The sequence below is a fragment of the Antennarius striatus genome, chromosome 17 (genome assembly GCF_040054535.1).
Source record: "Antennarius striatus isolate MH-2024 chromosome 17, ASM4005453v1, whole genome shotgun sequence".
Taxonomy (NCBI): Eukaryota; Metazoa; Chordata; class Actinopteri; order Lophiiformes; family Antennariidae; genus Antennarius; species Antennarius striatus.
Window position 1 is genome coordinate 16,219,739 of NC_090792.1, and position 27,752 is coordinate 16,247,490.

Sequence of the window (27,752 nt, forward strand, 5' to 3'; positions counted from 1 at the left end):
TCATGTCGTTAACCCTGACATACACCCGGTCGCCAGTTTATTATGTACCTCTGTAAGTAACACAGGCTAATGTCTCATCATTCTGGAGGCTACAAGCTGAAGTTATGCATTTTATTGCATTATACTGACATCGTTTCCATTATTATTTCCACCCCATTTTGATAAATGAGAGTATGCTATACAACAAAACATGCTTCTGTATATTTTAATACACCACGTTGAGCTGTATCCTCAAAATCCAAACATTAATACCATTAAGTTAGGATTTACTGCAGGATTATTGTATTATATTTAGAAAGGACAACATTATAAACTGGAAACAGAATGGAAAGTATTTTGCAATCAGATTTAATGGCAGTAATTTGACCAAAAAGGCCAAAAAGAATGTGACATATAGAAGATAGTCCAGAATACCAACACATTTCCAAATCTGGTTGTTGATCAATGATCGACCTCTGCTGTGTGAGAAGTGCTGTATTTCTAGAAACTGAGGTTCTTTTTGCAGTAACTTAAAAGAAAAAACATAGAGGCCTCCAGATTTTCATATTTTGACTATTTTTATTTCACACCTTGTGACAGTCACCATGATAAACAGATCCATACACTCTCGATCAGTGTCACATCGTGTTTGAGCACCGTATCTGAGCACCACTGTCAATCTGCTGTTTTTATTGATTTTTACTAATTTCTTTTTTTTTACTACTTGAAACTAAGAATAGCTTTCAAAAATCTGCTACGCAAGTTATCTATTTATCTCACTTCACTGCTATAAAGTTTACACATTCACGGGATCATGTTTCAAATTAAATTTTATACACTTCATTACACTTCCATCTGTATTATGTTGTCATAAAAACCTGAAAGATTACGGCTCACAGTTTTAATATTTTTTTTGCAAATGATTGCAAACCTAGTCTTCAACAGTAACACATTGTGGTTGTTAACAGCGATATTCAGGAAACTATCCATCTGGCCTCTCGCGAAGTTTTGATTTCACACTTCTCCCTCCGACTGCTTGATGTCAAAGGTCATCAAAACAGCCATGTCATTGGACTCCCCCAAGGCGGCGGCCAGTTTCAGTTGTTGTAGCCCACTTCCACTGGAAACCTCACCTTCCCAGACTCGACTCTTGTTCAGTTTCAGATCAGTTCTCGTCTCTCCCACCACACTCACCTTCTTGGCCCCGGGGACCCTCACCCTGAAGCGGACCCATGACAGGGGTTCCAGCAGGCCCATGCGGGGCTCAAAGAGCACGCAGCCTTTTCTCCAGGCTGAGTAGACACAAGGGAAGGGGAGCCCCGGCTGATCGCAGCTGTTCCTCAGAACAAAGTCACACATGGGGTTGAAATCATCACCTGGGGTGAGCCTAGCATACAGGCCCAGCCGGTACACCCCAGCGTCAGGTAGGCTGACGCTCACCGTCACCTTGTAGTCTGTGTATGTGCAGAAGAGGTAGCGCGAAAGAGGGATGGCAGTTGTTTTGTTCTCTACTCTGCTGAGCACAGTGTGAAGCTCAAGGTCCCGCTGGTTGTGGAAGGTGATGTTACACTTGCCGTGCTGGGTGCTCACCAGTGCTGTCACGTGGCTAAATTTAGACAGCCCTGCCTCTGACGTGCGGGTCCCCGGCCCACATGCTGAGGCGAGGTTTGGAGGGAAGAGCTCATCCTGACCGATCACTTTCCCTTTGCAGTGTAACAGGAAGTTTGCAGCGTTCTGGAACTTGACCTCTGTTTTGTCGTAGTCCCGCACGAACACCGACAGCCTGTAGAAGCCACGCAAGGGGCAGAGGGCGTGGCATGTCAGGGCGTTGGGTTGAATCTGAGTGGCCAGGCATCGCTTGGCCACGGCAGATTCCATCTGTGGGTGAACGAGTTCGCAAAGCACCATCAGAGGCCTTGAGGTCTTCAACATCAATTCAAAGGTGCCGTCTTCCACCTCAGTGACGTCGCTGCCCTGACTGCTGCCCGCAATGCCCTGAGAACCTGCCGTAGGCTGGAGGCCCCAAGACAAGAAGGGGTTTTCTGGAATCTCCTCCATGGCCCGTGGGGTGGGACACTCAACTGTGAAGGAGCAGACCCAGAGCAGAGGCGTGGTGGCCGATTCAGGTCTGGCAAATACCTTCACGTCATACTCTCCACTTGCAGGAGGTAGGAGCTGTAACTTCATGCTTCGATGGGAGACGGTTAGGAGGCCGTAGGAGGAGTTGCAAGACTCTTTCTGCTCAGATGCTCCAGAATGTAGAAGGTCCTGGTGCTGTGTGATCTCATAGGTAAAGGTTACGGGCCTGGAGAAACCCAGGGAAACGTTTGCCTCACCATCATCTGAAGAGAAGATCAGAAAACGACTTTAAAAATCATTTGGAAACCTGATTTTAAAGAAGCAACAAAACTCAACCGACCTGTAACAATGTGACAGTGATGAGGCTGAATCAGCCTGAGCCCCATGGTGAAGAAGGCCGAGGTCTTGAAGACCCTTCTCTCAAACTCCTCCCGGGTGATGGGCAGGTCCAGGAGCTGCCATTTTTCCTCATCTGGGAAGTGTGAATCTATGAACTCCTCCGGGTCCGTTAGGAAATAGAAATCATCGAACCTTGGCAAAGGAAGTAGACAGCAGATCGGTTTGAGACTTGACTCAGCGCTTGTTTTCAGTGTATGAAAATAAACACAAGTCAAAACTCAAACTTATCTACATCAGCATCTCCGCTGAATGGTGAATCTGGCATTCTGTACTCTTGAATCCCTCTTTCCTTTTCAAACCTTTTGACGAAGCTTTCGTGTTCCATATCTACTCGTCCTGCTCCCCAACAGGCGTCCAAAAGGAACCACTGTCCTCCCAGAAGCACAGCGTTCCACAAGTGATCAGATTTCACATTCTTGAGGCTCTGGCCCTGACGGTACCCAATCCCTTTACTGTAGCCGGGTACTTCATGGCACTCAATGCCCATCTGTCTGGAAACACAAATCAAACAGATCATTCGCACTGCCACCGGTTTTCATTCTGTGTCCTCATCCCAAGTTCAAGAATTTTGTTTGTGTTGTCGAAATTAATTTGGATCAGAGTAAAGATTCAGACATAAAAATACATAAATGGGACCCAGAAGGGATCAAAGTGGCAAAATTCCATACAATTCTGATGTTTTGTGCAATGGAACAACAGCATTGTTCAGAATGGGTATGAAATGTATTTTGGAGTATACAATGTGATGATTTTAGTTTTTTCATCACGTTTCTTTTAAAAAGAATTCACATCAACTACTCTTTCTCAGGCTATTCCTATGTGCAACCCTCTCACACCCTCCGACTCTCACATCACCACCCACGCTACCAAATTCACAGTTCGTGAGCTTTGCCAGGTTCATCAGCCACCACTACCACCTCTACTAGTGTCTGAAGCGCTGAAGACCTCCTGATCAAAGACTTTCTGACATACTGTACTTGTCATCACACATTTAAGAGTTAATTTGTTTCTGTTTTCTGGCTCACAAACGTCTGATCCATCAACTCTTTCAGCAAATACTTGAATAAATTTCTCTCCACTGTTGTGTTTTGTGTTTACCTGCACATCTCGGCACAAAGGTTGGAGTAGCTGCAACACACCCCCCGACCGGTTGCTATCACTTCCTCTGGAGAGCTCACCTTATCCGTGTGGCCAAGGTAGCCACTCACATCGTACTCTGTCAATGCAACATTCCTTTAACTCTTTTTGTTCCCCATACAGGGATGGATCACCCGTCTTTTACAGCACGGCGGATTCACACACATGTATGTTTTTATCCTAAAATACTCACCGATGTTGTGGCACAGCCAAACCCAGATGGCACGAAGCCTCTCCAGCTCATTTCTGGCTCCTTGTGTAATCCTCTGTACTATCACCTTTACATCATATACACACTTTTCCTTTAGCTGCACACACACACACACGCAAAAGTTTTTCATAATCTTATTCTTAAAATCAGCCAGCATCCAAATTGTTCTTATATATATATATATATATATATATATATATATATATATATCAACTTAAAGCCTTGCGCTAAACCATTCACATCTATGCTCAAGGATGCGAACGCCGCTTGAGAGCTGCAGTATTTATCAGGCTTTATTGCAATTGATGATGTTATCATTCTTCAGTGTTTTTCCTGCAGTGCCTAAGAACACAAAGGCACCGTATCTGCCGTGGCTTTTTTTGTTGTTGTTCTTAGTTAGCTTTTCTTTTTTTTTTTATCCGCGGGACTCTGCAGCTTTACAGCTTAAGCCTGAACTGATGCTATCCTCCCCACTGAGATAATAGATACAGTTTCTACTACTAAGAAAATATAGAGGTGCTTCTATCATGTCTGCTTAAATACACTGTAAAGGTTCCTTCACCTCAGCTCCTGCTCTGATGACGTGCGAATCGACCCTGTGGAAGACATCCGAGTTGGTGAAGAGGTCTTTTCGCCGCCTCCTCTTCCCTGCCGTCGCCGCGAACGGCGGCACCCTCTGTCCAAGCTGCGCTCTAGGCTTCAGGTGCCTCTGCTCCTCTGCTTCCTTCCTCACTGTGCTCTTCTTCACCACCGTGATGGTCCTGGCCGCGCTCTCAGACGACAGCTGTCTCTTTGCCACCGGGCGCTGATCTTCACTTTCAGCTGTAAGTTTCTCAAAAACGCTCTGCCTGGACAGCACCACATCCTGGCAAGCTTTGACCTGGACAGCTGTCGCATCTGGACCAGGAGGAGGGTTCAGGTTTTCCTGGACCTGGTTCTCATCATGCGCCGGCGGTTCTCGAGCTGTAGAGGGGCTCGGTTTACCTAAGATCGGATCCTCCTGATGCTCGTGGAGTGTCAAGGCCTTCACCTGTATGTGTCCGTTCTGTGTCAATTCTTGCTCAGAAAGTCTTGCGCCGCAGGTGAAGGGGAAGGAGAACTTCTGAATCACAAGTTTAGCTGACATTATGCTGGAAGCATGGCATCCTAACCAGAGAGAAGGTACATGATGTTCAAAATACAACAGTTGTTTGTGGAGCTATTACTAGTTAATGTTTTTAATCCTATGCGCTGACAAGGCTTCAGTGTCTTATTCAATAGCTTAATACCCTTCACAAAAGATTCATAGCACTACACTGAGCGGAAGGTATGTACTATACCCTATGTTCTGCATAAGACAGTGATGAAGTGGCAATTATACCATGTCTATTCATGACCAGAAATTAACACAAAGGTAGGAAACATTAGTCACTGTCACAGTAGACTGCAGAAAGAAAGGCAGAACCTTCACCAGCCTCGTGAGAGTTTATAACTTCCTGCCTGTGATGTACATGCCGATCGGTTTCTGACAGAAACTTTGCAATCTTTTGAAAAAAAAAAAGATTTTTTTTTCTTTTGAAGGGGCTTCAGATTGGCACAGCGGAGACACTGACCGCCCTTCACCCGGTTGACCTGGGCTGAATGCCCCGCGTTGGCAAATATCTGCCCAGCTCAAGTGTCCTTCGGCAAGCCACTAAGTCCTATCAGCTCTGTGGGCACAATGCTGAAAAGCTGACCCCGACCTCCTGCTTTCCTGGAGCGCGACTATAGCTAAGGTCCCAGAGGAAATCTTAAGCTGTCACACCTCGTGGTGGAATTATTTCTAATCCAATGATAAAATAAAATCATAATCTTTTTTTTTCTGAATTACACTCCCAAATGAACCACACAGCATTTTGACTCCACTGATGTTCATGATAATGTTGAAAATGTCAGATTTATGTCACGGTCATGAAAGCGATGGTTCGTAAGCCCCATTTAGTTCCGTGTTGCTACATTCCCTAAAACTCGTGGAGGCTTTTACTCACCCTGAGAGGAATTAAAATGCCTGCTGGATGTTCACTGGAGTTTATCTTGCAGAGATGTTTCCAGTGTGTGTTCTCAGTGGTCCCCAGTTGCAGGGGGAGGCTTATATACCCTCACAGTGGCTGCCAAGACAGACCCCAGAATAACAGGCCTAAAAATAATACAAAGCAGTTAAGACCAGCCAATAGAGTAAGCTCCAACTCAGGAGTGTGACGTCTGTGTTTGTGTATCTGTAAATGTGTGTGTATGTACTGTATGTGTGTGTGTGTGTGTGTGTGTGTGTATGTGTGTGTGACTTACAAATGCTTGTTCGGATGTATTTGTGTGTATTTTCCGATCGGTCCATAGGCACTACAGCTTGTTGGAGCTCAACGCCTTTATGTGTCTCACGATGTGTGCATATGGATTGTTAGTGTGAGTGTTTTTGCACGTTGATGGGCAGGTGGGAAGTTTGGTGAGAGCACACGAGCAGAATGTGACGAGGGGGTTGGATTGAACAAAGAGTAGGTCATTCAAAGTAAGGGACAGAGGGATTTAGGAAAGGCCTGGCATACGATCACGACTCCAACATCAAACGCTCAGTCGTTTCCTGCCATTTCTGCTGCACATGCAGAAATAAACTATTAACCCATGTCAGGTTTTTGCATGGCACTACTCTGAATATGTCATCAGAGGGCCAAAAATTTTTTTTTTATTGTATAGAGATGTAAACTGAGAAATTTTTCAATGTTTTTATCTTGTAAAAATGATTTGAAATCAGGCTGTTCCATCTTCATTTGTACTCTTCTTAAAAACTACTTTCATATTAGTCCTGCTTGCACACAGAAGAAGCAAAATGTGTGTTTCTGCCAGTATTTCATACGTCAGGTAAAATATTCAACCGAGATTTTCTATCAAGCATGGTGAGACATGTAAGAGGTGGAATTATGGTGTAGGATTGTGTTGATGAGCTGGTGTGATGCTAAATATGCATTAATAGCACACAGCATTCTTCAGTTCAATCTAATTTTTGTAAATTAATTTAAATCACAGTATAAGTTATGTCACTAGACGAGTCAAGCAGATCTGGACCGACTTTTGAATCCACAGAAAATCTTCCAATCGATTCAAGACAAGATGTCATTTAACGAGATAATTCACCATCATGCAGCCAGTTTTCGTCCTATTCTATTTGCATCTGTGAAAATGGAAAAGTATAAATATGCTAGATGTGCTTGCTTCACTTTGACTTGCCGAAGCAAACGCAAACCGGATGACGTGAAATTAATGGTTAGCTGCAGATGGGACTGTGAGTCATCTTCTCTGTTTGAGGTTATTATTGTGAAGTGTATGTGTGCTGATCTCCTACCCAGCCTGAAGGGGGGTGCTTACACTCTTTTATGTTTATTTTATTTTTTATTTTTGGCTGGAAGACTGATCTTTAAAACTGCACCTGATGGAGGCTTTCCCGGGTCCCGACCTGAACGCTGCCTCGGAATTCTGACTTAATCATTGATGATCGCTGACTAAAGTGATCACATCATCCCTGTTTGGACCTATCATAATCCAGCTTCTAAAATGAACAACACGGGGAGCCATAACAGTTTTTTCCTGATTATCTGAAGAAGTTGAGTAAGTTGCATGTATTTAGTTTTATTTTTCTTGAACTAAATCAGATGGAATTATTTAAGATTATTTTGTTTATTATTATTTCAGACTCATGCTGGCCCTGAGGCCTGTTTCTCCATTTGGGCACTCAATAAATCATTCTGTTTGGATTGCACTTGTTGTGTCACCGGTCCTCGAAGGAAGCAGGAAAGAGGAGAGCCACTTCATGCTATGGTGAGGTTTCCCCCAGTCGCCCTCCTGTCAGCTCCACTTTGTCTCTCTTCTAACTCCTGAGGAACACTTCCAAACTCTAAAAGGGATTCAAAATCTGTTGAACCTGAAGACTCCATGAAACCTCTTTAAGCTCCTCCTCACTTCTACCTGAGGCCGATTTTTGGCAAACTTTGCCAAAAAAGTGGGAAGACAAATATGCCTGAGTCATGTGTGGCTCTAGGCTGTATGAAGCATCACGCAGGGCGAAGTGCCACTTGAAATAACCTGCAGACTTCACTGTTACTTCCAAGCCTTTCCATAATGTGCACATGTAAACACTGCAGAGAGGAAAGAAGTCCACGATGGTGGATATCAAACCGAACCTCCACAAAAACGAGGAAACAGGAGAATTGTTGGATGATCGTATCACACAACCCCACAGATACTGTCAGATACTGTATTACATAACACTGCCATATGGTGGTGTTGATGTTGATGCACGGGCAGAGAGAGACAGCCACCTCCGCTGGTGGTGGATCCTGAGCCAAGTGACTGTGAAACCATGGAGTAATAATGCCATCTGGAACAGCTGTCAGCTGAGGAATCTTGCTTTGGCTTATTAGAGGAAAGCAGAGGAATAAGGTGAGAAGATATCACCGCAGGCTGAGGAAGAGGCTTGTTAATCTGCTTCCAGGCACAGGGAGTTGTTTTTATTGTAAGAAAACAACTTGGATTACAGTCTATTTTTTAATTCATGAGCCATTTTGAGTGGCCTCTCATTGGTTTAAAATTCAGTGGCCATTCTCTCTAACTTACTATCAGACAAAGCTGAAACTAAAGTACCAGTGTGTAGGATTTAGAGGCTGAGAAATATAAACTTTCCATGAGTTGAATAAACTGTGTTATCCATTCATACTTCCTCTAGTTTATGATCACGTGAAACTGAGCATGATTTTGTTTCCTTTTGCTTAGAATGAATCCTCCTGGAGTGGCTCACTTGACATTTGGACTTGAAAGAAGCTGAAGTGAGGTAGTCCTGACTTTGTGCAAGGGAGCGCCTAACTGCATCTTTACCGTGTTTGCTTATGACTGGAGGCACAAAACCTGTTTCCTTGAGATCTAAGAAACCTACTGGGTTGATATTCCTCAAACACATCAGAAATATATTTCGGCCTTGGGTTATTTTTGTTGTTTATTAAGCAGCAGAAGCGTTTTGAGATCTGTGCTTCTCTTGGAGCTGGTGTAATGCGCTCTGTTGATTTCATTACTGTAGCAGCAGCAGTCAAAATGTGTTGCAGTTGTCTCTTTGAGAAGATCAAGAGCAAGAGTGTATTGCACCCTGCTGGAGATGATGGCTCCAATAAGTTTCTCTTGATGCCACATTGGACATTCTTACTCTATTTAGATTTTAAAAAAAGCTAATTTAGTAAATACTTTGACTGTGCTGTGTTTGGTGCAGCAGCTGGAGAAACAGTGTGATCCTGTTAAACAAAAAGGGTTTTAACTAGAATTCAGCTTTTATAAGAAATAAGATGTCCAGAATGACTGCTGTGATCAAAGGTTCTGCTCCCATCTGCATACACAAATAAAAACTATAAAAGATGACCCTCCAGGGTACAAAAGTGTATTCTCAAGGTGAGCTGTATGAAGCAAACCTACCTGAGGGTTCTTGAAAGCCAAACATAAGGAAAGGACTGACAGAACTGGTCTGTTTGCATGACACACTTCTAAAATTATCACTAAACAATCAATTACTTATGGTTTTTTATTTTAAGACCATAAAAAATCCCAGAAATCCAACTTCAATGGAATAGTGAACATGTAAGACATATAAAACAGTTTCTTAAGGTGTCTTTTTAAAAATCTGAACTGTATGCTTCTTAAAACAAATAACTTCTAGTAGGCCAGTAGCACAATAAAAACTATATCAGCTCAAAGCTGTGGGTAAACCTCAGGAGATGAATATTTATTAGGTCCCTCTAGCCACAACTTAACAAGTGTCAGCTGTCCACATATGGATATCAGACTGCTAAGAATCAGGTGAATGGATGTTTGCATGCAATTTATGAATTTAAAGCTTTTTCACACATCATTTATTATTTTGTATTTAATTATACTGAACTGAAAACAGCTCAAATGATGTTTTACCTTTCAAATGTTTTGATTTTTGTAAATATTCTTTTTTTTTTTTTGGCACACTGATGCCTAATAATGAATGGGTCCTGGATTCAAATCCACCTGAGGACCTCGGTCTCTTCTGTGTGGAGTTTGAATGTTCTCTAGCTTTGTCTCACCACCAAAAACACATCACGAGTGAATTGCTGACAATAAATTGTCAGCAGGTAAGAATCTGAATATGATTACATATTTGTCTGAGGCAACTTTTTCTTAAGACTTGTAAAAATCTTTATGATAAGTTGTCTTTGGAATAGTTAGACAAGCTGTTCCTTATTCAGGAACCAAGACCCGAAAAATAGGTGGAAAATAAATCAAACAGACGACAAGCATGACATAACATGACATAAACATGACATAAAAAAAACTATTTTTAATTTTATGTCCACACAGCTCACCTTTGTTATTTTTTTGCACTAAAAAATATTCAGTGCAAAAAAAAATGGTAGCTAATTCAGAAGGGATTGGCCTGTACAGTAGTTAATTTAAATTTAAAAAAAAATGTATTTTTTCAAAAAAGTTGTTTAAAACCAAATATTTGCATCAACCTAAAGAATAAAATATCAGATATCTGTCAGCGAGCGCAGAATTGTCCAAAATGAAAGTTTGAGACAAAACGTTTGTCTTCCATCCTCTTCCAGGATTGACCGTCAGAACAAATCGTAGGTATCGCGCGCGCAGCGCGCGGTGGGCGGGGTCAGGGCTCAGCAGAGGAAGGTCGCGTGCTGTCATCAACACCTGGTGACAGCCGCTGATGACTTAATGACTAGAACCAAAGTTCTCCACATTTAGCGACCGGACCAAATAAAGTTAAAGCTCGTTTTTGTTTTTCGTTTTCGTTAAGTCGGTAAGAGAAGTGATTTGGACGGTTTGTGGAGAACTGGGACATAATGAAAGCTGAGAAAGACGATGTGGAGGTGAAGGAGGTGACGCTGCATTTATTAACGAGAGGTAAGGTTCATTAATGTGAGGTTTTTAATGAGTTTAAACTATGAAGAGGAATGTTTTCCCCTCACCTTTGTCGGGAAAAAAATTTAAATCTAAATAATTAACTCTGACAAAGCTTCATGGTATTCATAACTAGATAGTTAGCTAGTTAACTACACTGCTACGTAGTGGTAATCAAGACGTTAGGGGGAACAGAATAAAAGAGGGTCTACTTTTTCTACGACTTAATTAAATGGGACACCAACTAAACTAGAGCTTGGAATAAATAACGCAGCTGCTGAAAGTCGACCTCAGGTTTGAGAAACTTGCATATCATTAATATTTAATTAACTAAATTTATTAAAGAAATATAACACGAGTTGCAAAACTGAAACCTCCGATCTGCACAGAAACAGGGGCGTTGCTAGAACAATTTTAATGGGGGCCCGTGTTTATTTACAGTTGTGAAATGTTAATAAACTCTTACTTCATCACTGGTGGTGGATTCATTTAGACAATAATAAATGTTATGTCTTTCTACAGCAACATATAGTCAGTTAAAAATAGTTGAATCATCCATTGAATGTTTACTTTCAAAGTTACTCAAATGACTAAAAAAAACTATAATAAAATATTAATCAAGAGCTGTGTCTACATTTTTACAGTTACCAGGAGTCGACTTTAGTGGAACCAGCACTGCTATGTTGGCTTGAGCATTGTGTGGTCTTGAACCCTTCTCATTTTTGGTCCAGTATTTTCTTCCGTACCTTATTAATTTTTACTGAAAACTTTTAAGCCAGCCTGTATAAAGAATGTAGACCACTCATTATGAAGGACTACTTATGCACTATCATCAACTGATGAGAACAAATCAAATTTCTGCAAACATGAAAACAATCTTAACCTAGCATTGTCATTACTGTATTATAACAAAGGCAGAAATTGTCCAAGAAAAGAACTTAAAAATCTCTCAAAGAATCCAGGGGGGTTAGAATTTTTGGATTCAACTTGAAACTGGCTAGTGATGCCCAACAGTAGGTTAGATCTTAAAGCATTTTTAGAACATAATACACACTGAAAAACTGGCATCCATGATTTCTTTTGAGAGTTTATTAAGTTTTAGTTTTAGTGATCCTACAGATCAGGAATGTACTATCTTTTTCCAATTAATGAATCCAAAATGTAATGACTACTCAGTGGGGATATTGCCATTTTTTGTCTGTGTCTTTTCATATGTGTTGCACTGCTTTGACATCCTTGCAAACATAATGTGTCGGGGGACATGTGAAGAGTACAGTAAAATCCATGCATGGATGTAGGAAATGTTGAACACACAAGCCCAGTAAACAGTTACTGGTGCCAAAAGCACATGTAAACAAGCCACTTTAAATAGAACAAACAGTGAAATGTGGCATCCTGAAAACATTCTGCCTTCCAATATTTGCCTCAGTGTATAGCTTCACATTTACATTTTAGGACCTATATTAAACATTTAAATAACATTTAACTCTTTGCTCACCAATATGTTGAACATGTGTAATGGGTATAGATACAGATAAGAAGGTAAAATAAGATGTAATCCATGTTTATTCAGAAGTAATGAATAGAATATCACTTTTCTGATTGCATAAGAGGTGAAACAGACTCACTAGAAAGAAGAAGTAGACACAAAAAAATATTAAACTTGTCAAAATTGTGTGCAGTGTTGTTAGGGATTTAATAAGAGTCAGAAGGTCAGGTTTGCCTTCATAATGTGGGCTGTTGGTGGGGCAGCTTTTGTTAAATTGTCCGTCCTTGAATCTGAAGCAGCTGGACTTTGTTTAGGGTTTGAAGACATTCCATCACAGAGGCTTCTTTAACACTCCCCACCAGCCAGTTAGAATCCTCTCTTGGATGAGAGACAAAACATTTGTAAACCCTAAATAGAGGTCTAAGGATTACCATGACCTGGATGAATGACAATCGACACCAACACATTAACTTGTCTTCTTTTTTCAGTTTAAGGTACCACTAAAATGAAATCAAGGTGCTTGTAATTGGAACACTTCACAGGAAACACTATTAGCCTTTTGAACTTTCCTGTACCTTATCTCGTAGTTTTAAGTGGTTGTAGAACAGAGGCTTTGGAGTCTCGAATTCTTGCAAAGTTCAATGACTTGTTAACAACAGAACTGTATTTCGGTGACCCTGAAATTTTCTGAACAAGCATTTCTTTGCACATCATCCAGTGTGTATTGTGTAACTGTCTCAGCCAGGATTACCTCTTTTTTATGTGCCATTTGGCTGGCACTTTCATCCTGTGCTTCTTACGGACTTGAGAGTGCATACATGTTTTTTGATCCAGTGGGAGCTGAGCCTCTATCTGTGACGCTGTTAACACAGTGTTCTGCATGTTGACCTACTCTGGAGAATACATCCATGACCCTGCAGCACAAGTTAAGGGAAAAAAAACACTGTCGGAGTCCAACAGTATGGCTTAGTAAAGATGCTCTCTGAAATTGAATTCCAGTTGATTATCAGTTCCAATTTGAATGATTATTTTGAGTTTGAATTTTCTTTTGTCTCTGGCTGCATTTATGTCTCTGGAAACCTGTAACAGTAGTAACTAGGAGAGAAAGGAACGGTCCCGGGGTGTTTCAGATGATAGATACTCTATATTAAAATAGTGATATACAGGACTTACAAAAAATTGCAAACATTTTAGATTTGTTCTTCTTGTAGTGAGCTGATATTGTCTGCCAGTTGCTTTCCAAGTCTTCTGTTTGGACTACATGCATAACATGTCATCAGAATGTCAACATGGAGTAACAGTTTTGTCTTGACTTTAATTGTGGTTTGAGTGCCTCCAGGGTGACATTTTTATGTAGTAGACACCAAACTGTGTCAGTGCTCAGGGCTAGCGTCCCTCCTCAAAGCAGCAGTGCACCTAATAACATCCTCACTACTGATAACAGTTTCAGGTGAGTAGCTGTTTCGAAAAAAATGCAGATGTTTAGACCTGGTTTACAATTTTGTTTCGACGTTTGTCTATTTTTGTTTTTGGGAATATTGTTATTGCATGTAACATTACATTTCCTTCTCAACATTCTTTCTCAACGGTGGGTTATTGTCTCTCAACCCAACTCCTCTACTTTAGTTTGTGTATCTGTGTGTGCGTGGATACTCTTGCTAGGAGCAGATAAAAGTTAAGGCATTGATTGATCGATCAATGGTCCGTTAATCCCAACATATATGGATTGATAAATGAGAAAAAAAACATTAGCGGATATCATTTTGTACTGTGCGAGGAAGGATTTTTCTAGCATGAGTAGACAGAATGATTAATCAGAAAAATAAAAATGGAAAAATCTCTCTGACTGAAAAGGGTTTCTAGGGAGAGGGACATCTGGAATACCCTGCTTAACCTGCTGCCACTGTGACCCAACCCTGGATAAGGAGATTAAAATAAATGGATGGATGAATAGATGGATGGATGGATGGATGGGTGGATAGATGGATGGATGAAATGTGATTAGAATAATCATTAGTTCTCCTAATTACAATCTTGCAGACATTAATTAATTAGCTGAGTAAACCCCCTACTTATCATGCAAATTTTTGAGGATAATACCAAATAAGTTATTTTTTAATATACAATATATGTGAGTAGCATATAACTGGGTTAGAAATGAATGCATTATATTAATGTTTTATACTTTTGAATTCTGGCATATTGATGATTCTTTTAAGCTTATATTTTGCTAGCGAGTTTGCATTTAGTTTAGATCTGTCTGCCTGTGCTTCTGTGTGGTTTCGTGACAGATACATTTTTCTATTCTCCTTAACATCCAGCACTTGGCCGGTATCTGAAAACAGACAATGAAAGGCAGGAGTCAGTGAGGAGGAGAGGAAATCCCACCCAGCATTTGTCCACTAACTGTGTCTTTGCAGTCTTCCTGCTTGGAACACAGTACAAGGTGCCCTTTGTAGTTTATTGCTGTATGTTAAATGCACTGTGGCTGCACAGAATTTTAAAACTTACTGCATTTTATCCACAAGCAAAATGGACAGCTTCTTCCGAAATGAGGCAGCTTAATCTATTTTGATAATAGTGAAATACACTATTAGGAAAATATTAATAGTGTAAAGTTTTTGAGCCTCTGTCCCCGGCTCATTAAGTGTAGCACTTCTGCAGATGGGATTCTGAGTGACGAACACCAGGAAATTATAATTTTCTACAAAAGAGATGAGCAGAGATTTCAAAATTAATTCAACCACACATCAGATAAAATAGAGTAGCATTTGCAGTATTATTGGATTCACCATGTCTATTATTCTACAATAATTTTGTCTTATTGTTAAAGATATAATGAAATATGATCCACTTTACCACTTATCTGTATGTGTATATACATATACACGGTATGTATGTGTGTGTACGTGTGTATGTGTGTATGTAATCTTCAAAATCAATTTAATAAGAGCAATATTGAAAAAAAACCATTTGCCACGAGAATCGTTTTTGTTCTTTTGCAAGTTCTGATTTTACTTTTCAATGTTTTCCTGGTCAAAGTTATGTTTTAATTTGAAACATGTCACCAAAATTATATTGACTTGTTCTGGTTGGTTAGTCTTGATTGGGTCATCTTGTGGGGTGGTACAATCCATGCTGGTGTAAAAGTCCCTTGAAACTTAAAGTGTTTGTGTCAGCATTAGGGCTTTTGGAATTCTTTTTTTTTCTTTTTTCGTAAAGACAATAAACATTTCCTGTGAAATGGTTTATGTGTGTGTTTGCGTGACACATCATCCTGAAGACTGAAATCATGTAAGGGAAGCTGCAGGTCAAAGGCCATGGCTGTTTCAAAACTTCTATACATGATTGGCACATTTCTGTATTTTACCAACCCAAGATTAGTTAGATGATCATCTCAATTTTCAACTTTTGGTATGTAAGTGATATATCAGACAGTGTGCCAGTTTCGGGCCTCTGTATTTTCCAGCAGAGGGCAGTGTGTATGTGTGCCTGTCTCACTGGACAATCTAATTGAACCTTTCATGTGTGCTGAAATGATACTCAAGATCGCATGAATCAGTGATCATTAGGTGTTTTGTCATCTGCAAGTCTTTCTTTGTCTGTTGATATATGCATCTAAACACAATGAGGGCTTTATTTGCTTCCAGGGGTGTATGGTAGTTTCTATGTTGTGATATTTTGAGATAAACTGAAGTACCTGAAGCAATGGTAAGATCAAATTCTAAAGATCTATTGTAAGATGTAGGGGGATGGAGGGGAAGGGGATGAGGGCTGTCAGGAGCTCAGGATGGATGGAGACGGTGGTGCATTGCGAGGCAGGAACAGGGCCAAGAGCAGGAGCGTGAGGCTGGAGACATTCAGTGATAGCAGCAAGGGAGACAGGCAGAGGGGAGGTGACCACTGGCACACAATATAAGGAAGAGTTCTCACAACTCCTGCAGGAGAAAAGCTTAATGCCAATAGTTACTGCAAATGATGCACATTTGATCTGGTGACAGTGATGAGTCACAGTGAGATAGGTTTGCAAGTTGGAAAGTGAGATGGAATACTTGTTGATGGAAGGTGTCTATATAAATGGAATGAGGTCAAAATAAATATTTAGTGTTTAGGTTACTCACCTTTTGTAGCTGTTTTTTTTAATGTTGACCAGCAAGGTCATTTTTCATTGGATGAAAAGAAATTGTAAAATCATTGCTGTGAGAAGTGGTCAAGAACAAGCTATAATGAGCTGGTCAGAGAATAAAGCCTCAGCTATTGTGAAGCTGGCAAAGAATTCAGATAAAGATGTGTGTATGTACTGCACAAGGCTAGAAACACATTAACATGTTAAGAAATGCACAACAAAAAATACTGTTTACAACAGAAATTGTTCTTTTGATCGTCAACATCAGTTTTTCTTCTGACTAAAAACAAACAAACAAACAAACACGGTGGCATTGTGGTTGACACTGTTGCATCACAGCAAGAAGAACATAGGATCATCCCCAGCGTGACTCTGCTGTGTAGAGTTTGCAATTTGTATGATAAAAAAGCTGCCGCTTCTTCTTCTTTAACTTCAAAATTTTGTGTCAGAAATCAAATAAACCCATTGACAGAATAGTTTATGGAATACATACCTGAAGAATCATCCTCATTTTTACCATCTTGTCAATTCTACCAGTACGGTTTCATATAGTCTACATAAAGAAATTATTAGCTATTTGTCGAAGGGTTTGTTTTTAAATTATTCAGGAGAGATAATATACTCCTGTGATTTCTATTGTTAAGTCTGTTTGAGAATTAAAGACTATTTATACACATGAAGTTTATAACAGTTGGTTGTTTTTTAGTGATGCTAACTACTTTTTCCTTTTATTAATGCTTAGCACTTCGAATTATCCTATTATATACTTACACTGTAACACAAAGGAATGTGTGGATAGCAATATCTCACCTTTGCTAAGGCAGAGAAGAAAATAAATGCTGAAGGTCTTTTTCTTGGCATTTAGAGGATTCATCTTGCTGTTGTCATGACTTACACTTATGGATGTTTAGGTTACTCCAGAAATGTCCAAAAAGTCTTGGTTGTGGTCATACCCTAGCATAGCATACCACGTAATTATTTTGCACCGGACTCTGAATTATTGATTACATTTATGTGTCTGTAGGTAGTATATCATTCCAACAATTATCCAAATAAAATGATTCTAAAGAAACATTTCCATCAAAGAGGCATCTATCCTATAATATCCTTTCTTGTCATTTATTGCCCCTTTCACTGCTGATTACATTGTTTGCCCTTGAGGAGTAATAAAATCAACCCTTATCACATTTTTATTGGGATATTTCCAAGACTATTTATGGGGTTTGTTTGACCTGGGAGGTTTAAGACATGTGCTTGTTTCAGAGGGTTACTGTTTTGAATCTGAGAACCATGTAGGAAGAGCTTGGCACAGTGGTTGACAAAGAGCCAGTGTTATTCCCTTTAGCAGGTGGGGTTGTTTCATGGACGACCTTTTGCAGGTAAATGAATGACTGAGAAAAAAGGTGCTGAAAAAAATCCGGGTTGCTCAGCTGGCTTTCCCCAATTGCAAGAAACTTCCCCACGTTGGTTGCAGGACTGGAATTGTCATTTACTTCTTCTTATGGGACCACTTACACTAATTAAATGAGTGAGATTTATGGTTTGGCACCTGCTGGTGCACAAGGATGTAATGGACAAGTTGGATTGGTTTTGTCAATCCAGCCCATCTTAACATCCAGTATTATTCCGGAAAACAAAAAGTTGTTTTGCTGAAGCTGTGGAATTGTGGTATGATGTCAGGGTGATGAAACATCAAACAACATGCCATCAGTTATCATAATTATTATAACAATAATACTTACAGGATCATTTTCTTTTGAAGGTTGAAATATCCTGAGGGAATTCTTAGAGGTTTGAAATTATAAGAAATAAAAGGATTGATGATAACAGTACTGTATATGAGATGTATATATAGTGACTAAATATGCCGTAGAAGCAAATCAAAGACAAAAAAACAAGACAATTTTTTTTATTATAGAAAAACTGAACCAGTGGGTATTGTTTGTCTAAAACCGTATGATTGTTGCAGCACTGAGGATCATCACCTATATGTGGCATGAGTACATGAATAATAAAATTTCTCATTCAAAATGTCCATGATAGATGAAGTCATGCTGGAATCCTTTTTATCACATTTGTTGTCTCACTTATATTCAAGTATTTTTTCAAGCATAGTCCAAAATAAAGTGTCATTCCAACTGTCAGAAGGGAAGAATGTGTATATATTTTATTTTAAACCAGGGTTCGAACTGTGCCCTTACATTAGTGTCCATCTCATGTATTTGTGATGAATTTGTGTGTGTGTGAGTGTGAGTGTGTGTGTGTGTGTGTGTGTTTGTGTGTGTGTGTGTGTGTGTGTGTGTTTACCTGTCTTCTCAGTTGCATTTCCCTGAGCTGCTTTTGCTTGAGAGAACGTAATCAAGTTGTTCCTCTCCAAATTAAATCTGTAGCTAGTTTGTGACCTGAAATATGCCCTCGTCCCCTTGCCAATACTTACAGCTCTGTAGTCAACACTGCTACACACACACAAACACAAATACACAGACACACACACAGACACACATACCAATGCAGAGGGAATTGTGGGAAGCTATATTCTGATCACTCCTGCAATGATGTGTGGGGGCAGCAGAGTAACAAAAACCAGCTGGTCTCCCTCATTCTCCCTCTCCCCCTCTTTCTCCTCCTCTTCATCATCTTCCTCCTCCTCCATTTCCATCATTTCCCTTTTTTCCTCTATTCCTTGGTGTTTTTATGATTATAACTGTGCCTGTGTCTCTTCCTGTGCCAGACAAGAGCATGAGCAACAACAAAGCCAACATTGAATATATAATAAAGGAGACAGACCTTTCCTAATGATATACACACACGCGCGCGCGCACACACACACACACACACACACACACACACACACACACACACACACACACACACACACACACACACACACACACACACACACACACACACACATCTCCAAAATTGACAGGAACATTCACATATAGACAGACTCACATAAACAAATAGACAAAAGTGACGACTATACATAGAAAGACAACATAAATGTTCACTCTTGCAGACACTGGTGTGTGATATTTCACACACACACACACACACACACACACACACACACACACACACACACACACACACACACACACACACACACACACACACACACACACACACACACACACACACACACACTTGGCTGCTAATGAAGGTTGTTTCCAGTCAAAAGGAGAGAGCAGGATTCCCTCACTGATTGATGACTCATTCAGGCAATAGCTGTCGCCGTTTGTGCATCATTACTTTCTATGCTGTATTACCATTAATACGACACTACAGCAGCCACCTTATGAGCTTCATGGCTTCACAAAGCAGAGTCAGGGTTTTAAATTACCAAGTGAAAAGTGGTAACACTTTGTACAGCCATGTTGGCATCTGAATTAGCTGTACACCTCATTCTGACATCTGGCATGAGGACAAAAGGACACCACATACGCTGCAGCAGCTCAGCCCTGTGTAATACTAGACTACAAATAAATCACTTAATGTCCACAGGTCTATATGTACCATGGCTGCAAAAACTGCTTTAGAATTACAAGCAAGCGGTACGTAGTTGCATTACGACCACTGACTCAGAATGGTACCATAAACGATAGTACAGGTTGCATTTGAATGTTTTTGCTCTTTTGCAGTAACTGCTTGTCAGGGTTCTTAATCCAGTGAAATGCAAAATGAATTAAGAAAATGTTCAGCAGCATTTATATTTTCAAATGTGTACTGCATGAATTGATTATTATGAAAGTAAATTCAAAACATTCTCCTCAGTGTCTGAGAATAGCAAATGAAAATGAGGTTAGCGATGTTAGCTCTCTACTGCATTGTTAGCTTAAGGAAGGACATCTCTACCCTGGGCCAAAACTTACACTATTTCTGTGTTTGCTTTAGAATATAATGGGTTTTAAGTTGTTTTATGCCGCAATACATGTTGGTCACTTGGTCTGGAATTATGGAAGTAATTCTAACTAAAATTCATGGTTTTCATGTATGTCAACATTGTTTGAAACCTTTAAGACAGCAATTAACAACAAATTATATGACAGTTTTGTTTTTGTTTTTTTACATTTAAGCATTTTAATGGAACAGTGTTACATATTTGATCTTTTCAACTCCATTAGGCTGTGCTGCACAAATAAATGTAGATGACATTAAATAGAAATATTTTAGGCTACACTATTATAGTGTTTTGGTGTTTAAAGGTCAAACAATGATTTAATTGGAGAAGTTATTTATGTTAGTGTAAAGCCACAATTGTTGTAGTGCAGTTCTGTTTTGGTTATGTGACTGAAATTAGGAATGTTTAACTTTGGGTTGGCTGTAGAAAGGATGTCCCCTGCACGTAATTGGTTTATCTTTAAAATTATTTCATATTTACTCTGAGGTTAGTCCCTCTTCCCACAAACTAGGTAATTACTGCAGGGCTGGGTAATTTCTAGTCACGTTTCCATTTAATCTTAGAGTTTACTGAAAATATATACCTGAAACCTCTGAAACATTCTGTCTACTTTGTTGAGGATGTTTTAGCCAGTCACCTTAAATACATAAAATTTATTTTACATTACATTTAGCATGTGAGGAGTGCGCTTGTTGTTAATTATATAGATTGTTGAAGCCAACTCAGTTTGGCCACTCATGTACACTTCAAGCTCCAAACAACAGCACAGGTACGCCTACAGGATGCACATTCATTGCATTCACAGTAAATATGCAACACTGGAGAAGTGAGGGTGCAATACAAAACCTGTGTAAAAAGGGCAAACAGGCTTATGTACTGTTCTTACCAGTCAGCATCACTGCTTACATGTCACAGCACTATTTCTTTTAGGGGCTGGCCTTGTTGCTGTTGTTGTTTTGCTTTGTGTATATATAAAAAGTGATCTAGAGAACAGTCTTTGTTACAGCACTTTAGTGCGATCGCTGTGTAAAAGGGCCACAGAGAGCAATGGAGGAGGAGAGATGGGGCACACAGCTCCAAAAATAGAAAACTGGTATTTGATGGGCAATGCAGATATTGTGGTGGGCTGCCACACATAAATTAATGCATGCGAAACCCTGGCTCATCAAAATTAGTAATGTACAAATAAAATCAGATCCAGTAAGGCTGTCCTGAATATGCAAAGTAAGATCTTGGAAATCTTTTTGTCCTTTGCTTTACTCCATACTTTTTATGAGTCATTATGTTTGCTAAATATGTTATCACAGGTCCTGCCATAATAGCCAGAACTACAGAATAGAGTCTCCTGGATGCAGGTTGTATGTTCAATATAACTCCCCATCCACCACCCGCGGATGAGCTTTGTGAATGTCACACCTGATACAAACATACAAACCTTTACTTTATTTTCTTGTGGGTTTTTATCAAAACAGTAGGCGGGTTGAGACGGGCGCATATGTTTCTGGCAGAATTCAATCCTAGGCCAGCATGGGGCTACATGTAGTTCCAGAGACTGGGGTCCTAACTGCTAAGTCTCTCTATGCACCTTTATTACTTTTTAGTGGCCCAAGCAGTTCACAAGTGGTGATTCATCACTCTAACACATACACATACCACGCTGTGATCTTCCTGGAGGCCAATCCCACTCCCAGCCTCATGGCACCCACTTATGACAAGCTGGAGAAAAGCTGCAGGGTCATTCCAGATGCCTCGCTGTGCACTAAGTAGGAACGAAAAGGTTCAAATACCTAGTATTCCAAGGATGAACTGCATGGTGGTACCAATTAGCTGGGGGACGTAAAGAACTGTTCTGTAAAGGTGTTTCTCAGAGCGGAAACCATCTTTAAGCCCTCATCTAGAATTTAAGGCAAGGTGGGATAGCAATGCTTACTTATGCAATACAGTGCAATTTTCATTTTTCTGCGTGAATCTAGGCAACATACAACTAACATCATCAAGAAAAAATTCTTGCAAGTCTTAATTGCAAACTCTTTTGAGGATTATATGTTTTACATCTGCCTGTGCACTGCTTAAAAATGTGAACGTCTTACAAAGTTGGACAAACAAGACAAAATTGATTCTGGGCAGGCAGGTGCTAGTTAAAACATGTAGTGAACTATTGGAAATTTATTGTATGACCCACCCAGTTTTAGGCAACCATGACAGACAACTCAAACATCATGTCAAAGCATAACTGAATTCTACAGCATTGTGACACAGTGGCTTTAACAATCCCTATTAATCATCACAACTTGTGCAAATTTAGAGTGTAGAGAGTGAATACAGAGTTGTGTGTAGTGACACCAACACTGAGCAGTCCTGTGCAGTTTTTAAATCTGGGTGGTGACAAATACATCCATTTTTCCCAATCAAATAAATTCTGTAATAAATCGAGATCAGCCCTTATATCCGATCTAGATCTCATTCCAAAATGCTTTAGTGAAATCAGTCTAGTATTTCTGTGAACTCATGCTAACACAGACGTCACCAGCAGACCATAGATGTGACTGAAAACAGTCACCATTGCAGAGAAGTAAAACAATCTACACACACAGAATTAATACCAGTTCTGCAGCTCCTGTGGTCTAACACAACTTTAAAATGAGGTCTAGCTCGTTTTCTCAGTGTAAATTTCCTGCCCATCCCCAAACAGCAAATAGACACACCAAACTGCAAATAGACAGCAAGTGCATGGCGTAGACGGAATATTGCAGTTTGCATTCATTAGGGGACCGAAACATGACTCCACATGAATGATAATGCTGTAACTGCTGGGTGTGTCAGTTAGTAATGCTCCAGATCCATTTCAGTGAGTTGAGTATGCAAGTTGCTATACACAAAAAGCAATTACTGAACTTGTAAAAAAAACAAAACAATTAAGGGACCACCATCAAACTTTTTTTCTTTGGAAACATGCTCATGTATTGAATCTTTTGTTCAGATTTGTGTTCATATACAGTATAGGTGATTTTCAAAGTAAAACCCAGAAGCTGTGAAGAACCAGCACTAATAATTGAGCTTAGTAATCACACAACAAAGCCTGGTAAAAGACTGGTCCATCTTTAGTAAAGGTGTTTTCTTTTCGTTTTCTGTACTGTGTATTTTCTTGTTTGCAGATTTTTTTTCTATTTCCACTCTATTGACCACAGTCACCATGTTAATAAGGTATGAGTTCTCTGACTCTAGTACAGCATTGAAGCCTCAGTACATTACTGAAGCTTCAATGCATCACTTCAGATGCCTGTAGGTGACAGACAGTACCAAGTTTTCTCCATGACATTTACCTAGATATGGTTTGTAAAGTAGCCATGTGATTGGTGTTAAACTGCAATGCACCCATCATGTCACCTGGGATGCTCGTTTGTGGTGGGTGAGACTTGGAATTATACTCCGGGGAGAATGCGCCCTGGCTCACTGAGTGACGCATTTAGCCTTGCAGTGCCCAACTGTTCTTATGCAAAGCAGCCCCACTGGCCATACCACACACAGTGATGTTATATATGCTGTCTTATGCAAATGACTGACCTTTCATAGCACATTTTCATCAGGATGGGAAATGAACTTTTTGATGCTGTATCCTCTGTGTCCAGTAGATTTATATGTTCAACCAAAGTGTTCAATGTTTGATGAAAAGGAGATGAACAAAGCTCAGCTGTCATATTTTTATGGACATCTTGGATCATTCTTTTTTAGTGTTTTAAGGAAACAAAATGGGAGGTGGGAGACTTACAAATACATTCTGACGAAACGCAATTCATCAGTAATTTCTTTTTCTGGTGAAGAATAGGAAACTGTTTGTGCGTTTGGCATGTTTTTTGGTAGTTTGTCTTCCACTCAGGTGTGTCCTGCTGTTGCTGTGACAGGTATTATGTCCTCACAGAAATCTTTACTCTCGAGATGGTCCAAATCTGTCCAAATATTGAGTATGACCTCTGATATACATTTCATAATCGACTGAAAAATTGATGCAATGTACACTCTGAGTAATACCATCAAGCTGTGACTGTTTACTGCATTCTTTGCTTCTTTGTGTGGCTGTTGTGAGTGTTTTTTTCATTTCTTGCTTGACTTGTGGCCCTTAATTCTAATCTTACTTCTGGTGATATTCATATTATGTTTTATCACAACCGTCATGTGACAGGGGATATTGATGACTTCGTCTTCCTGTTTATAACTTCTCATGGCACAATAGAAAATGACGTTGTTTAAGTTACATTGTTGGTGTGATGCTTGATAGAGGTCAAAGGAAGGACAAAAACTAAAATATATTATTAAGGCTTGTCGTTTTGTGTGACATAGATTTGTGTGTGAGAGGGAGAGAGAAAGAGAACCAGCTGTTGGAATGTATGATGAAACCACAGTCACATGGTTGTCGTAGTCGCATGTTTTTGTTGACATGTTTGAGGTTACCTGTCATCATGCACGGCTGGGGATTTTGGCAACTGAATGTGGAGGTGTCATCACAAATCTGATCCCAGTCAGTGTCACTTGAGCTTGGCATGATTGACTTGTCCATGCCATTTGCCTTTATTTACATTCTCTGGTGCCAGTTAAAAACATGTACATTTGCTCTTTTGCTTTCTCTGGCTGCCAGGCACTGTCAGGATGTATTTCCCATCATGTTCTGCAGTGGTTGAAATTAATTAGCTGATGTCATGCTTTTGCATTGTATGCCATAAAATTATATTGTATATTCTTACATGAAGTGGGGAAGGGGAGAGTATTGAGCTGCTGGGGTTTGATGAGGCTGATGTCCTCTATTTCATCAGCTATTTTAATTACGGGTTTATGTCTCACATAGATTTCAGTCAATCAACTAATGATTTCAGAAATCTGTCTGTCTTTCTGACATATACTAAAATAAAAATTTAAAAAATCCAAATCCAGATTAATTGTATTTGGCAGATCCACAGATCAAAGGGAAATAATCAAATGAATAACCTTGGTATCGTCTTTGACCTTTATCTCTTTTGATCACGTTGTCAGCATGTTTGTCCATTCCTATTTCCTTCTTCATCTTAGAAATATCACAAAAATCAGAGGCGAGTTTTCACAGTGGGATCACAAACTGTGATATCACATTTTCATATTTCCCAGATTAGACTATTAAACTGGCTTTACACCTGCCTCAGTCAGTCGAGAATTGAGAAGTAAATCCAAAACCCTCTTAGTTCCATTTAAGACACTGCCCAACTTTGTTATCTGTTCCTCATTCTAATTGCATAACAGAAGATGATTGTGCCATTGCTTTGAAACCATCCTCCCCAGTCTGTCAGATGTGATGGAATCTGACAGATTAAAGTGGCTTTTAAGAACTCTTGTCCATAGGGAAGCATTTTGTAGCTTCAGTGATACAGTACGTAGTGTGTGTGTGTGTGTGTGTGTGTGTGTGTGTGTGTGTGTGTGTGTGTGTGTGTGTGTGTGTGTGTGTGTGTGTGTGTGTGTGTGTGTGTGTGTGTGTGTGTGTGTGTGTGTGTGTGTGTGTGTGTATTAGTGCATTTGTGGTTATGCATTTGTCGGTTCGATTTTATTTATATGTGCATCTTAGTCGACTCAAAATTTTGTGCAGTATTTCTCTTTGTCTTGTTTGCTCAAGAACTTACTTGTTCCCTTTTTTCCTTAAACAAATTTAACACCTTGTGACTATTTCTTTTGTGCATATGATATGTAAATGAAGTTATAAATAGACTTCCTCCGAAAAAACTAGCAAGCTGTCTGGTTGAGCTATAACCTCAACCAGTCGGGAGGACTTTGTACAGTATTCCAAAATGATCAGATAATGAGACATTTGGCTTCTACTTAAGCACCACCAAATTCTCTGGTTGACATGACTCAAACGTGAGCCTTTGTGACTGTTCAAGTCTTCACTTCAGAGAGAACTACTGGCTCTCATGGTGAAACTACTTTAGTCAGTTTGAACCGTAGTACAAAAGCAATGGAGACGAGGTGGTTGACGTGGCTGACAACAAGATGCCGTCTCGCATGTTGGTTTTGCTGTGTGGAGAGAAGTGTGTTGAGGAGGTGTGTCTTGATGTAGGGTTTGCCTTGCTGCTTGCCGGCCTGCCATAGGCTCCTGTCTTAGCTGGGATGGCGAAGCAGAGGGTGGAAATGAGAAGGCACTAGGACCCAGTGCTGACACGGTAAATGAGCAGGCAGAGTGGGGCTGAGTCACTGCATGTGTCTGAGAGGCAGTCAGAAACAGAGCAGAGCAAAGGAGCAGAGGTGATCTCTCACTCATCAGCACAGGATAACACAACCATGATGGGTTGACTTGGGGGGGAGGCGGTTGGAGAGAGGAAGTGTGCATTCGCCACCACTTGCTCAGCTATGGAGACCAACAAAGTTCTTCATTTTGTGCCTTTGGGTAAGTCAATCAAAGCTCCTCAAGCTGCTCCTCAGCTGTGCACGACACAGCATGCACTGGGAGAACCTTGGGGTTCCCTACCTAGTGAAACCTGAGAACCCCCTGTGAAAAACATGTGCTGCCCACCTCCACCTCCACTCGTAGAGACGACAGATGTTTGGGCGTGCATGTGTCCTACTGTACATACTTCTTGTTTTTTTGCTTTGCTCTTACTATTGACTTAGGAAATGTTTTGTTTTTGGCAGAAATCCTTTTTTTCATTTTATTTTTTCAAAGGAGGTGTGGTTCTAAAAGCCATGTTTTGCTTACAGAAATGCAGTAGTTTTTTTTTTTTTTCCGCATTTCTGTATGTGTACACGATTGCCATTTTTTTCCCTCCTCTTGTTAATGTCTGGTATGTGACCCGAGAGGTTCCTGCGTTGAATATCTTCAGTTCAGGAACTAAACCATTAGACACATTTGCTTTACAAAACCCTACCCAGGAAAAACCAGTATACCTGTTCAACAGGCACAGCTGGAATGCAGCGGAAGCCTAAAATGCACTTTCTCATGTGTTGCAGTGACGGGCTTGTATGAGTGCGCTTTCTAGACGGAGAGGCATTGACAGTGTGTGAATGCGCACATGTATCTGTGGACTGTTAGCTGTCTGTGGCCAGATGTGGACATCCACGTATTGGGTTGTATGTATGAGCGCGCCCGTGTGTGTGTGTGTGTGTGTGTGTGTGTGTGTGTGTGTGTGTGTGTGTGTGTGTGTGTGTGTGCACGATCAAATCAACAGATTAATGTTGGTGAAATCCATGGGAGACCAGTGAGTTCCCCTCCCGGTGAAAGTCCCCCGAGAGACCAGAGCCCATTTGAAGGTGTGATGCGGCTGCCTCTTCACTTTCATTTTGTCTTAGAAGGAAGAGTAGGATATCACATCTGTGTGTGTGTGTGTGTGTGTGTGTGTGTGTGTGTGTGTGTGTGTGTGTGTGTGTGTGTGTGTGTGTGTGTGTGTGTGTGTGTGTGTGTGTGTGTGTGTGTGTGTGTGTGTGCGTGCGCATGTATGTGTATGTGAGATGAGGATGTTAAGTAGGATCATTTCATTGTGGGACTATCATG

The 27,752-nt window shown here is 40.3% G+C and overlaps 2 protein-coding genes across 6 annotated transcripts in view; one reads left to right on the forward strand and one right to left on the reverse strand.

Moving 5' to 3' along the window:
- Window positions 1-332: 332 nt before the first annotated feature.
- ky (kyphoscoliosis peptidase) lies at window positions 333-5,922 on the reverse strand. The gene is made up of 7 exons (XM_068338008.1): window positions 5,812-5,922; window positions 4,368-4,951; window positions 3,788-3,902; window positions 3,556-3,673; window positions 2,757-2,948; window positions 2,399-2,589; window positions 333-2,321 (listed from the first exon to the last, which is right to left on the reverse strand). Exons 2-7 carry the CDS (start codon window positions 4,929-4,931, stop codon window positions 994-996), a joined length of 2,508 nt encoding a protein of 835 aa, XP_068194109.1. The 5' UTR covers window positions 4,932-4,951; window positions 5,812-5,922; the 3' UTR covers window positions 333-993.
- A 4,586-nt stretch (window positions 5,923-10,508) lies between these two features.
- The window catches only part of slc4a11 (solute carrier family 4 member 11), an 82,630-nt gene continuing 65,386 nt past the window's right edge, over window positions 10,509-27,752 (forward strand). For 2 of the 5 annotated variants that reach the window (XM_068338555.1, XM_068338558.1), the window contains exon 1: window positions 10,515-10,735. In XM_068338555.1, the coding sequence (XP_068194656.1) occupies window positions 10,675-10,735 (61 nt within the window). In that variant the 5' untranslated portion in view covers window positions 10,515-10,674. Of the gene's footprint in view, window positions 10,736-26,480; window positions 26,652-27,752 lie in introns of those variants that run through there. The other 3 variants (XM_068338559.1, XM_068338556.1, XM_068338557.1) reach the window with 3 other exon arrangements.